This window comes from Sinocyclocheilus anshuiensis, unplaced genomic scaffold (assembly GCF_001515605.1).
Source record: "Sinocyclocheilus anshuiensis isolate Anshui unplaced genomic scaffold, SAMN03320099.WGS_v1.1 scaffold1104, whole genome shotgun sequence".
NCBI lineage: Eukaryota > Metazoa > Chordata > Actinopteri > Cypriniformes > Cyprinidae > Sinocyclocheilus > Sinocyclocheilus anshuiensis.
The window spans coordinates 113,630-126,782 of NW_015551080.1; the positions used below are offsets into that span (position 1 = coordinate 113,630).

At 36.0% G+C, this 13,153-nt stretch overlaps 2 protein-coding genes across 2 annotated transcripts; both read left to right on the top strand.

Moving 5' to 3' along the window:
* The first annotated feature begins 1,042 nt into the window (after positions 1–1,042).
* Positions 1,043–4,810, top strand: LOC107662501 (pygopus homolog 1). The gene is made up of 3 exons (XM_016452550.1): positions 1,043–1,190; positions 2,351–2,436; positions 3,558–4,810. Exons 1-3 carry the CDS (start codon positions 1,142–1,144, stop codon positions 4,545–4,547), a joined length of 1,125 nt encoding a protein of 374 aa, XP_016308036.1. The 5' UTR covers positions 1,043–1,141; the 3' UTR covers positions 4,548–4,810.
* Positions 4,759–12,368, top strand: dnaaf4 (dynein axonemal assembly factor 4). The gene is given in 10 exon segments (XM_016452546.1): positions 4,759–4,789; positions 8,462–8,587; positions 8,695–8,819; positions 9,536–9,575; positions 9,578–9,736; positions 9,876–10,006; positions 10,082–10,125; positions 10,127–10,174; positions 10,915–11,150; positions 12,109–12,368. Coding segments are annotated over 10 exon segments (1,041 nt in total). The 3' UTR covers positions 12,210–12,368.
* The last annotated feature ends 785 nt before the right edge of the window (positions 12,369–13,153 follow it).

Consider the following 13,153-nt stretch of genomic DNA (forward strand, 5'->3'; position numbering starts at 1 on the left):
GCCTTAAAAACTGAATGTATTTCTTAATAAATAAAATTCAACTTGTAAGTATTCTGCTTTACTTTCCAAATACATGTACCATGTGTTTATTGAGTTTTTTTTCTGTTCAGCAATATGGTGTAATGTTTATGCCAAAAAGGTATACCCCCACCACAAATAGATTGTGTATAAAGAATGATTTCCAGTTTAAATAAAAATGCTGAAAATTTTAAAATGTTGTCTCTTCTCTCTTAAAGAATTAGTATTACGTTTTATATACACACACACACACAATTAATATTATATATACGAATATATATGAACATATTACAGTTTGTGGCATATTACTGTAAAACAATTGCAAAAAAAACAGTATTATTGTATTTTATAAAGTAAAAATAAAAGGCAAAGTAAATTAATGGAAATAAAGGAAAGTGGCTTTATTACATAGATGTAGATAGATTTCTGACTTTATGTTTGAAAGATTTTTTTTTTCAAAATAAAATTATTAAAATAAAATGTGTCTGACATTATTTTGCACCTGTGCCCTGTGCAACAGGCGCATATTACTGCCGCCACACAAGGTAAATAAAAACTTTTAAAATGACAGCACTTCATAATAATATAACATCATCTTCATCATCTTCATCATCGCGCGGGTCGGTGGCGCACGTAACATCAAACGCGACACGTCACACAATCCCCCTCACGCGCCGCTTTTCACTCCACGTTGAAATGCGCCGCGCTCAAGTGAACAAACACAAGCGGAGCTGTCGTTCATTTCCGTGAACTGCCCCGTAAAACAACAAGTCAAAGGAGTCCGCTCCTCCCAAACTTTGCGCACGGGTGCAGCTTTCCTGCTCGAAAGCTTAGCTTTTGAATATTAATTAGGACGTGCTGACGTTCTTGCCAATGGTTGAGGACGTCCTCTTTAATATTAAGTACCTCTGAGAACGTTGCGGTCTTCGTCTCATCAATATTAAACAGATGACGTCGATGATTGCGAAGGTTTAGCTCATGAATATTAATAGAAATCGCTTCCCGGTTGCGCACGGAGCGCCGCCGCCGTGATTGCAGCGAGACGAGTTGACTACAATCACTCTTTCTAACATCAAAGTTACACCATTTTCCCCGTTCCTTGAGTCATGTGAGGGAGCCTGTAATGTCCACAGAGCAGGATAAAGATTCATTCTCTCTAAAACGAAACCGAGGTAACGTGGATTTTCCGTGTTTTTAGAGGCTTGATTCGGTGTCGGTCGTAATTACCGGAGCGACAGCAGCAGTCTGGCGGCCTTCAGGCCTTTGGTGAAGAACAGAAAAGTAGACCGCGACATATTCAGATACGCATTTGAAAAGAAAAGCATGACAGGCCTCAAAGTGAATGCTGTCAGATGAACCCGACTTTCTGCAGAGTTTCTGGGAAGTTTGGAGATTTTGGAAAATCATACCAGAGCTTATTTATTAAATGCTCTTCAGTAGGGCATGCAAGTGGAGTCAAATGTTTATTATGTAACCTTAAAAAGCAAAAATCTAAGTTGAAGTTAAAAGAAGGTACAGTGAATAAGACAAAAAAAAAACATAAATTTGTGTATATGAATGTATAAATATAACAAATGCAATTTGCAATGAAATTGCAAATTCAATGTGGCCATTCAAGTGTTAGTTTAGTATCATTTTATAGTTTTATTACTATTTTAAATTCGTTATTTTAGCTACATTTTTAATTTTGTTATGTTTGTGTGCATTTAATTTTTTTTTGCCTATATATATTTATTTTTTTATTTCTATTTAGATTTTTTTTTTATTGGTTTTAGTTTTAGTTATGCTAACTATAATAACCCAAGTTTATTATGGCTTATTTTCTGAAAATCTCAACCAATTACTGTATTCTATTATATTATAATCTATATATAATCTAATTAAACACTGTGAATTGTATATTATTGTTGTAATCTGCTCATGTAATACAGATTGTAACATGCACGTTTCAGCATAAATCTCTTTAAGACCCTAAAGTTCGTAGATTTAATGTCTATTAGCTTTGAGCTTTTTCATCTGTATGCTAGTGTAAGCTGACAAAATAAACAATATGCACTTTTAAAATGTACAGTTTTGGGAAAATATACCAAATGATTGATTGCACAATGTAATGCAATCTAAATTCTATTGGCTATTCTAAAAATAGAAACAAGATCTTCTATATGTCCAACCCAATCTTCCTGTTTCAGTAAGAAATGCGTCAAACTGTTTCTCAAGCCGTTAAAATTAAGAGCGTACATACACGTCAGTGCTATAGACATGATACGTTTCAGATCAACCGCAGGTATTTTGGATGATCAGTTTAATTTGAACTCGGTTTGTGATTTTCCAGGAGGTGACGGTGGGCTGGATATTTTAGGCGGTCCTGGGCTGCTGCTGGGAAGCCCAGAGAAAAAGAGACGCAAGTCGAGCACACAGGTACTGTATGAAACTCACGGCATCTTTGGTTCCAGAGATATTTCCCCTTTTATATTCTCCATAGACATTTCAATATGAACCACAGTATTTGATTGCAAATCATTTGAATTAGAAACAACAGAAACAAACAATATAAACTATTAACTAAATATTGTTGCTTATAAGTTAAAATAACACATATTATTGCAAAATACTCATACATACACTACTGTTCAAAAGTTTGGGGTAAGTAAAAATATATATTTTTTAAATTAATACTTTTATTTAGCGAAGATGCATTGATCAAAAGTGAGAGTAAAGACATTTATAATCTTACTAAAGATTTATATTTCAAATAAATGCATTAAAAACTACTTTTGAAGTATGCATCAGCAGAACTGTTTTCAGCATTGATATTAATCAGAAATGTTTCTTGAGCAGCAAATCAGCATATTATAATGATTTCTGAAGGATCTTGAAGACTGGAGTAATGATGCTGAAAATTCAGCTGTGCATCACAGAAATAAATTACATTTTAACATATTCACATAGAAAACAGTTATTTAAAATTGCGGTAATATTTCGCTGTTTTTGCTGTATTTCTGATCAAATAAATGCAGCCTCGGTGAGCAGAAGAGACTTCTTTCAAAAACAGTAAAAAATCTTACCGACCCCAAATAATTGAACAGTGAAGTTGCTTTTCATTCCGTTTCTATGCGTTTAGAAAATGAAGGAAGATCTAGAAAAAAGAAAGACATAATTACTAAATATGGAGAAAATGTTGCATCAGAGCTTTATATGAGCATTTAGGAGTGAAAATTAGGCCTGTCGCAATAATCAATATATCGACTTAACGCGCAATACATGTACATGACCTCAATAATTTTTGGTGACGCAATATATCGCCCATTATATTTACTTAAAAATTAATGTCACCATGTTTTGTACATTCCACTTGCGCCTGTGTCTTTTGCAGCTTCTCGTACATAACGTGGTGTAGTTGGTGCTAGTTCAAATTTAAAAAATGCTTCTACAAAAAAAAAACAAGTTTCATCTGCAGATATGGTCTTGTTTAAATATATCGCACAACAAAAAGTTGTTATCGTGACAGGCCTAGTGAAAATAACTCTCTTTCTCGACAGGCGCCATCCTTTTCTCCTCTGTCTGAATATGCGCCTCCTCCAAACCCGAGCGCGGATCACCTAATAGCCTCCAATCCTTTCGATGACAATTACAACTCGCCGTCCCTGAAGGCACTTCCTCCTGCCAGCCCTTATTTTGGCCACTCACATTACCCAGTGTTTAGCGGCTATGGGCCGCCCAGTATTTTGTCCAGGATGCCTTCTCCATACGGGGCTCCCTACCAGATGCGAATCCAGCCTCATCTCTTTTCCCAGAATCCCATGGGCTACAGCCGGGCACCGGGATTTAACTATGGCCACCCGGAAAACCCAAATTACGGGAAGCTGTTTAGCGGCGGCGGCAACAGCGTCATGCACTTCAGACCAAATCCAGGAGAGCACATCAGTCTTCAAAATCTGAACCAAATCGCTAGTCCAGGTGGTCTGGTTTTCAGTCCAGAGGGAAATCCAGCCCGGGATTTGAGCCCGAATCAACAGAATAACTTCACGCAGTCCAGCACGCCAACGCCTAAACAGGTCCCGAGTGAAGCCATGAACAAAAGCACCACGCAAAACCAGAACTGTGAAGAAAACAAGACTCAGGACGACGCAACAGAGCTGAAGACAAAGAGCGGAGCGGAAAAACTCAACGGCGTCCTTCACGGCAACAACGAAGCCTTAAAGAAGTCGCCACGACCCGCAGGCAATAACGGTGCTTTGACCAATAATAAAGCTCTGAACAGAAGGAGCACGTCCTCCTCGTCCGAGCCGGTCTACCCATGCGGCATATGCCTGAGCGAGGTGAACGATGACCAAGAGGCCATTCTGTGCGAGGCCTCGTGTCAGAAGTGGTTCCACAGAGTTTGCACTGGAATGACCGAGACGGCGTACAATCTGCTAACAGCCGAGACGTCTGCGGTTTGGGGTTGTGATGCTTGCATGGAGGACAAAGGAGCGCAGCTGCTCAAAACACGAGAGAGAGATTCCGGTCCCGGCGACGGACAATCATGAGCGTGACCGACAGTGAGAGTCACTGAAGTCAAAGTCCCTACTTTGATTGAGTTCCAAAGTTTTGCCGGCTCCTTTTGTTTCGACTCACCCAGAATGCTTTTATAGTGTTGAAAATGTATTTACTTTTTTTCAGTGAGTCAGAGAAAGGAGAAAGCCTTTAGGGGTTTGGAACAACGTCAGGGTGAGTAAGTGATTAGAAATCATTTTTTGAATGCACACTACTTTTGAGAAGTTTGGAGTCGGTAAGATTTTTACATTTTTTAAGTCTCTTCTGCTCACCAACGCTGCATTTATTTGATCGAAAATGCAGTAAAAACAGTGGAATATTATTGTAATTTAAAATAACTATTTTCTAAGTTAATGTATTGTAAAATTTAATTTATTTCTGTGATCAAAGCTGAATTTTCAGCATCATTACTCCAGTCTTCAGTGTCACATGATCTTCAGAAATCATTCTAATATGCTGATTTGCTGCTCAAAAAACATTTCTGATTATTATTAATGTTGAAAACAGTCGTGCTGCTTCCTATTTTTGTGGAAACGGTGATAGGTTTTATTTTTCAGGATTGTTTGATGAATAAAAGGTTAAAAAGAGCAACATTTATTTGAAATAGAAATCTTTTGTTACATTATAAACATCTTTAGCGTCACTTTTGATCAATTTAATGCATCTTTGCTGAATACAAATATCAATTTCTTTCAAAAGAAAAAAAAATCTTACTGTCCCCAAACTTGTGAACGGTAGTGTATTTGTTTTTGGGTGAATTATTCCTTGTGTAGATCTTCCTTTGGTTCGCCTTGATCGATCTATGAAACCGCAGTCACTTAATATCTGTGATTCTACTGATAATGGTTTTTATTAATTAATTCTTACATTACAGCTGTAACTCTAACAGACAGTATCCAGGTTTCAGAGTAACACAAAAACAAAAGCTCTTCATTTTCTTTAGCCAGGACGGTGTTCAATCTTTCAAATTAGCTATAAAAACTGCTCTGAAACCTTTACAGACATTCGATTGATATGAGCTGAGAGTGTTTTGTAGATGCTGATCATTTAATAGTTCACATGACTGGGCCTTTCCTATTGAATGTAGCTGTAGAATATTTACTGTAGCATACTTTCTGATGAGTATCATCATCATGTGTCTTGTGTAACTGTTGAGGATACCAGCAGCATGTCGTTTAGTCTTAGTGAGCAATATTCCTGGATGTGCTGTATTGCATTTTGTTCCTTCTCATTACTCATGGATTGTTTTATGATCAAATTAAGTGAAAATCTTGAATTTAAAAGAGCCAGAGAACAAGTTGAAACTTTGGATGCACTTGATACTTTTGTAAGTTTTGTTGTATGACAGCTTTCTTTACTGGGTTGATTTGAGTTTTATTTTTTTTGGCCGAGATTGAGGAGGTTTGTTACTTGAAGGCCTTATTTCTGGGCATGACGCCTGAAAGAGCACAACAAATATATTTATAGAGTTAAAAATACTCTGTGCATCAGCCCTTTTAACCATTTATTGCCTAAAATTAATTAATTTTATAACTCAATGTTCATGGGTGAATCTCACAAAATCAAAAAAAAAAAAGTGCATCATTCACTCTAAAGGAAAATAAATAAATATTGCTTTTATTAAAAAAAAAAAAAAAAAAGAGAGAATTAATTTTAATTAATTAAAAATGAATGTATAATGAGAATCACCATTGAGAATAATGATAATTATTACAAAAAAAAATTCTGGATGCAGTACCTGAACATATTTTTGAACATCATCTCAAATGCTTTACTTAAATTAAAAAAAAAAAAAATTTTTTTTTTTCATTTAGAAAATTTGTCAAATCCAGCTGCATTCATGTTGATTCAGTTTGGATTTGCTCTTGTGATGTTACGTTCTCCATTGTTTTGTGTGTGTTGCTCCTCAGAGAATGTTTTCTTCCACTGAGCTGCGAAACATTGTGGCGTCGTGAATGTAAACTTCATGTCTTGCTCTCTGCCGTTTGATTTTCCAGATGTTTCCACATGTTTTACTCTGAAGACGTCGTTGCGTTGAGTACTCTTGAGCATTTACTCACCGTTATATAACAGTGCCAATCGCAAAACACGCTGATCTGATTTCATTTGTTAAGCAAGATCATGTAAACAATCATAGTGTGTTTCCCTACGATTTATAAAAAAAAAAATAGTTATGACAAATTCATGACAATGTTCATGTTAGTGATAATGTGTCTGTAGGAACAATTATTGTATAATTGGCCACATTTGACTGTTGACCCCTGGTGCCTTACAAGTGTTTTTATTTTTGAAATATGATATTTGGATCCTGAGCTGAGGGCATTGTGCAGTCAATCATTTACACACTTATCAATATGAGGTGAGAATACTTGTGCAACTAATTTTATAACAGGACAATGAATGTACGGAGCCCATAAAGTGTAAATCACAAAGAATATGAAGTGAATACATTAGTGGCATCCTCAAAACCAAGCTGGTACAGCACATACAGTTTACTGAATGTAAATTAAGGTTGTCTTGTGTGTTGTAACTCATATTTCTCATGTCTTGTTTGATAGAGAAACCTCGGCAAAGCCATAATTCAAATGTATTATTCAACTCCTTCAGTCTCACTTCGAACTGCATTTAATAAAACTGATTTTAAAAAGAAATTTTTCTCTATGCAGTGTCATTTATTTGTACTGAAGTGTTGCACAGCTCTGGATTGTTGTTAACATCTCTCACAACAACAAATCATTATCCACAAAAACGTATTGACGTCTGAATATAACATTAATTCTAAACCACTATTTGACACACATAGATAATTGTACATTGCAATGTTCCCACCAAATTATTTATTTATAAAGATCTCTTTTTTGATGATAATGCTATTCCCAGTAGTAATATAACATATATATATATATATACAGTGGGTACGGAAAGTATTCAGACCCCCTTAAATTTTTCTTTTCAGCTGCAGGGACAGGACGACTGGTTGCAATCGAGGGAAAGATGAATGCGGCCAAGTACAGGGATATCCTGGACGAAAACCTTCTCCAGAGTGCTCAGGACCTCAGACTGGGCCGAAGGTTTACCTTCCAACAAGACAATGACCCTAAGCACACAGCTAAAATAACGAAGGAGTGGCTTCACAACAACTCTGTGACTGTTCTTGAATGGCCCAGCCAGAGCCCTGACTTAAACCCAATTGAGCATCTCTGGAGAGACCTAAAAATGGCTGTCCACCAACGTTTACCATCCAACCTGACAGAACTGGAGAGGATCTGCAAGGAGGAATGGCAGAGAATCCCCAAATCCAGGTGTGAAAAACTTGTTTGAGTCTCCCAAAAAGACTCATGGCTGTATTAGATCAAAAGGGTGCTTCTACTAAATACTGAGCAAAGGGTCTGAATACTTAGGACCATGTGATATTTCAGTTTTTATTTTTTAATAAATCTGCAAAAATGTCAACGATTCTGTGTTTTTCTGTCAATGTGGGGTGCTGTGTGTACATTAATGAGGAAAAAAAATTAACTTAAATGATTTTAGCAAATGGCTGCAATATAACAGAGTGAAAAATTTAAGGGGGTCTGAATACTTTCCGTACCCACTGTATGTATGTATATGTATGTATGTGTATATATATATATATATAAAAAAACTATTCTATTCTAATATTAAGCAGCACTTATAAATACAGATAATATAACCATACTAAACGCTTCTAATAAATGTTCTCTCTATTGTTATTTTATTATAATGTATTTTTGAAATAAATTTTACTGTTTATTTGGATATGCAAATGTATTTAACTTTATTATTTTTAATTCAATTTTAATAGTTATTTTATTCAATTTTAATAGTTTTTTTCCTTTTTTTTTTTTTTTATTCTATTCTATTTTATTGTATTTTATGATGAAGTAAGTTGAGGTTTTCTTATTTGGGCCAATAAATGAGGCGAAAAGTGAAGCCAGGATTGGAGACGGTGTTGCAGTTTTCACTCTGCAGAAGACGAGAGATGAACTGTGGGAGCAGCTCTTCACAAACATCGGTAAGTTAGGAGATCTTTCATTCTTTCACAGCATAGAAATATACCCAAGATGTTGCATTTGTGACATATATAGCTATTAAAAACCTTTGTATATTTTTATTTCAAAGACAAACAGAAGCAGATTTGAGAACAAGCAATTCTCAAAGTTCAGGAGAAAGAAGCAGAAAAGTCTAAAGCCAAAGCTGCCAGGATTCAACAAGAGAAAAACTATGCGCTGGAAACCATGATGAAGGTCTAAAATGTGCTTTCACTCTCTGAGTCAGAATGGACATGGCCTTTTCCATTGTCTGGTGTTTTACCTTTATCTTTATGCAAAATATAAGAAATTATGTTTTGCATAAAGAAAATTAAGCTTTGTTTTCATGCATATTTATTTACCCATAATGATGACTCCCATTAAATTCCCATAACTATAGTGCAGTAATGAGAATAATCTACACTCTTAAAAATAAAGGTGCTTCAAAAGGTTCTTCAAGCAATGCCATAGAAGAACCATTTTTGGTTCCACAAAGAACCATTCAGTCAAAGGTTCTGTAAAGAACCATCTCTTGCGTTTTTGTAATCTGAAGAACCTTATTTCGCCACAAAGAACCTTTTGGGAAACAGAAAGGTTCTTCAGATGTTAAAGGTTCTTTATGGAACCATTTAGACAAAAAGGTTCTTCTATGGCATCATGAAGCACCTTTATTTTTAAGAGTGTAGTCAAAAACAGTGTTATATTTATTTTAATTAAATTTGTATAAATTAAAAACAGTGCAACAAATACTTCCAGAATGTATGAATTGATTTTGTATACTTTATTCTTAAACTACTGTTTTTGAATCAATGCACTTGACAATTTTTGCTATACATGCAGAATGATTTCTCTGATTTCTATACATGCAGAATGATTTATTTAATTGTTGTCTCAAACATCAGCTTACTGTTGAATTCTCTGCCTGTGTTTAGCTTGAGAATGAGGAGCGGGACAGGATTCAGAAGATGAAGGACGAAGAGAAACGCAGAGAGAAACAGCAGAAGAAAATGAGAACCAGACAAACCTGCGGGGAACGGGCACACACAACAACCAACTGGTTTATCAGAGAACAGAGCGTGCAAATGCTACACCTGCACTCACGTTATTGCGTAATACTGGCAACACTGCTTCTGGTAAACACGGTTTAATTCTCTGCTCCTGTTCTTCTCAGGCACTGTCATGATGCTCGCTTCTTGTTTCTGAAGTACCATAAAGCAGCAGTCGAAATATAAAATAGGCCGTTTTAAACAAGCTCCCATATTTTCTCGCTAGGTCAGATAAGCAAGAAACAGAAAGCAAAAGATCTGCCTGCTCCCAGATCAGCTGGCTGCATTAAGATCAGCTTCACTCCACGAGTGTTTCCCACCGCGCTGAGAGAGTCTCGCGTCCCGGAGGAGGAAGAGGTCAGATCTGCCACTAAATCGGTGTGTAATGTTAAAGATCATAGACATATCGTGTCTGTGTATTTGTGTGAGCAGTGGCTGAAGAAGCAGGCGGAGGCCAGGAGAGCAGTGGGCACAGATCCTGAGAGAGGAAGAGAGAAACCCAGACTGGCTGAAAGAGAAGGGCGAGTGAGTTTCACAGGTCACGCTCAGCGAGAACTATGCAAGAACAAACAGTCATTCTTTTGGAGAAAGCATATAATCGTCTTCCACCAGTTTATTTGCTGACATTTTGTAGTGTTTTATATGTACAGTGTTCAGAAGTTTGGGCTTGGTAAGATTTTTCAATGTTTTTGAAAGAAGTCTCTTCTGCTCACCAAGACTGCATTTATTTGATCAAAATACAGTAAAAACTGTGAAATATTATTACAATTTAAAATAATTGTTTTGTATTTTAATATATAGTAAACTGTAATTTATTCCTGTGATCAAAGCTGTATTTTCAGCATCATTACTCCAGTCTTCAGTGTCACGTGATCTTCAGAAATCATTCTAATATGCTGATTATTAGAAACATTTCTGATTACTATCAGCTGCTTCATATTTTTGTGGAAACTGTGATGCATTTATTTTTTTGATTTCTGATGAATAGAAAGTTGAAAAGAACAGCATTTATGTGAAATAGAAATATTTTGTAACTATAAATGTCTTTACTGCCATTGGTTAATCAATTTAATGCATCCTTGCTGAATAAAAGCATTAATAAAAAAAAAAAAAAAACATCATACAGTAGCCCCTCTACAGTATTTGTACACTGGTCACATTTACAAATGTCTGAATGCATTATATAACAAAATATAAAAGCAAGTGTAAAATATTTTTAAAGACCGTATTAAACATCAAATCACCTTTTTTCCCTTTTTCTGCAGTAAATTGTTCATGGCAGGAAACTACCAGGCCGCTGTCAACGCCTATAATCATAATAAATGACATGTGGAGGTACTTTACATATATAGCACACTGATTCCTTCACATTAACTCACATTAACTTTCCCACAGGCCTTTGAGTTACTGACGCCTGCGGTCGCTGCAAACGCTCCGGCCCGACTGAAGGCTCAAGTGAGGCGCGGAACAGCATTCTGTGAGCTCCAGCTCTATGTGGAAGGTACAGGGTTATATTCTATTTCCATGCAAAACACATCAACCTCTGCAGTCATATAAATGCACAGTTATCTGTATGTAAATAGTGTGGGTGAAATCTGTGCACTGAAATCACTATCATCTCTACAATAAAAATACCTGATATTCTCTTTAGGGTAGGAAAAAAAAGTTAATTTAAAAATGGGTTTCCAGTCATGAGTTGGCATTTCAATCGAATTGGCCTCTGTTATGAAATGCAGAATGCACAGTATATTTATGCTGGTCAAAGATCAATGAACAGAAATCTTTTTTTTTTTTTTTTTTTTTTAATAAAACATAAATATTGACATCGACAGCTGCAAATTAGAGCATTCTGGGTTCTTCGATCATTTTTCACAATCTAAAAGTGAAATTTTAATAAATTCTTGTTGCTCGATTTCGGGATTTAATTGTGACCCTGGAGCACAAAAACAGTCTTAAGTCGCTGGGGTATATTTGTAGCAATAGCCAAAAATACATTGTATGGGTCAAAATGATTGATTTCTCTTTTATGCCAAAAATCATTAGGATATTATGTAAAGATCATGTTCCATGAAGATATTTTGTACTGTAAATATATCAAAACTTAATTTTTGATTAGTAATATGCATTGCTAAGAACTTCATTTGAACAACTTTAAAGATGATTTTCTCAATATTTAGATTTTTTTGCACACTCAGATTCCAGATTTTCAAATAGTTGTATCTCGGCCAAATATTGTCCTATCCTAACAAACCATACATCAATGGAAAGCTTATTTATTCAGCTTTCAGATGATGTTTCGAAAACTTGACCCTTATGACTGGTTTTGTGGTCCAGGGTCACAAATAGGAATTTGAAAGACATTGTCATTTGATTTCTGTATGGCACACAACTCTGGCTCTCCTTGTAACTTCCTGAAATACAGGAAGTAGTTCACAACATCAGTATGATGTTTTTTTTAGGTCTTCAGGACTACCAGGCGGCTCTAGAAATCGACCCACACAACGCAGCCCTGCGAGCTGATACAGACAAGATTCGTGAGATCATACAAGGCACCACATGACGCATCTAGCTCCTGAAAAGCTAGGATCATGGCTGCACCTGTAATTGATGCATGAATGTACATGAGCACACATGAACATGTTATGTTTTTAACACGTTCCTAATGTGAAACCACACTTAAAGACCGGTTAAGCTGGAGAAATGTTTTGTTCATACTCTTTTTAACAGTATTCATCTTCCCAATAAAACAACATTTGCCTTTTTGAATGGATGTTTATTGCAGCCAGAATCACAATACTGGACATACATCAACTGCCTTATATATCTGCAGATAAAAGCAAAACAAGACCTTGATCTTGAGTTAATGATGAATAGAAGTGATCGTTACTATGGACTCCTACTATGGAGTTTATAAGTCTCCTGTCTCTGCCGTCTAGATCCTTAGGTTCAGAAGATGCCAGACGTAGCTTCTTCCAGTCACCCCACTCCATTCTCCTCGCTCAATAAGTCGTTCTTATTGGTTCACTTTCAAGAAGCAACTTATATGCATTGTCCCACCACTCTTCACCCACTTCATCCAGGTTCCCCCAACTTGACATCTGTTGAAAAAACAGAAATTAAAATGAGCGTACTCTTAAACAGTTTGCATCAGTGTTACTCTAAGTCAGTTGTCAAATGTTAAATTGACAAACACTAAATACATTTAGATGCATAAATATAAACTCTTCATATGGGTGATATTATGCTCAGTCAAATCATTGTGGATGTAATCATACACTCTTCAAAATAAAGGTTCCAGAAGGGGGGTTTTGCAGTGATGCAACAGAAGAAACATTTTGGGTTTTATCCAAGGTTCTGTAGATGTTAAAGATTCTTTATGGAACCATAGATGCCAATAAAGAACCTTAGTTTTTGAGAGTATAGTGTGAAGAACATTTGGTAACACTTTACAATAAGGTTCCTTTAGTTAACATCAGTGTTGGGGAAAGTTACTTTTAAAAGTAA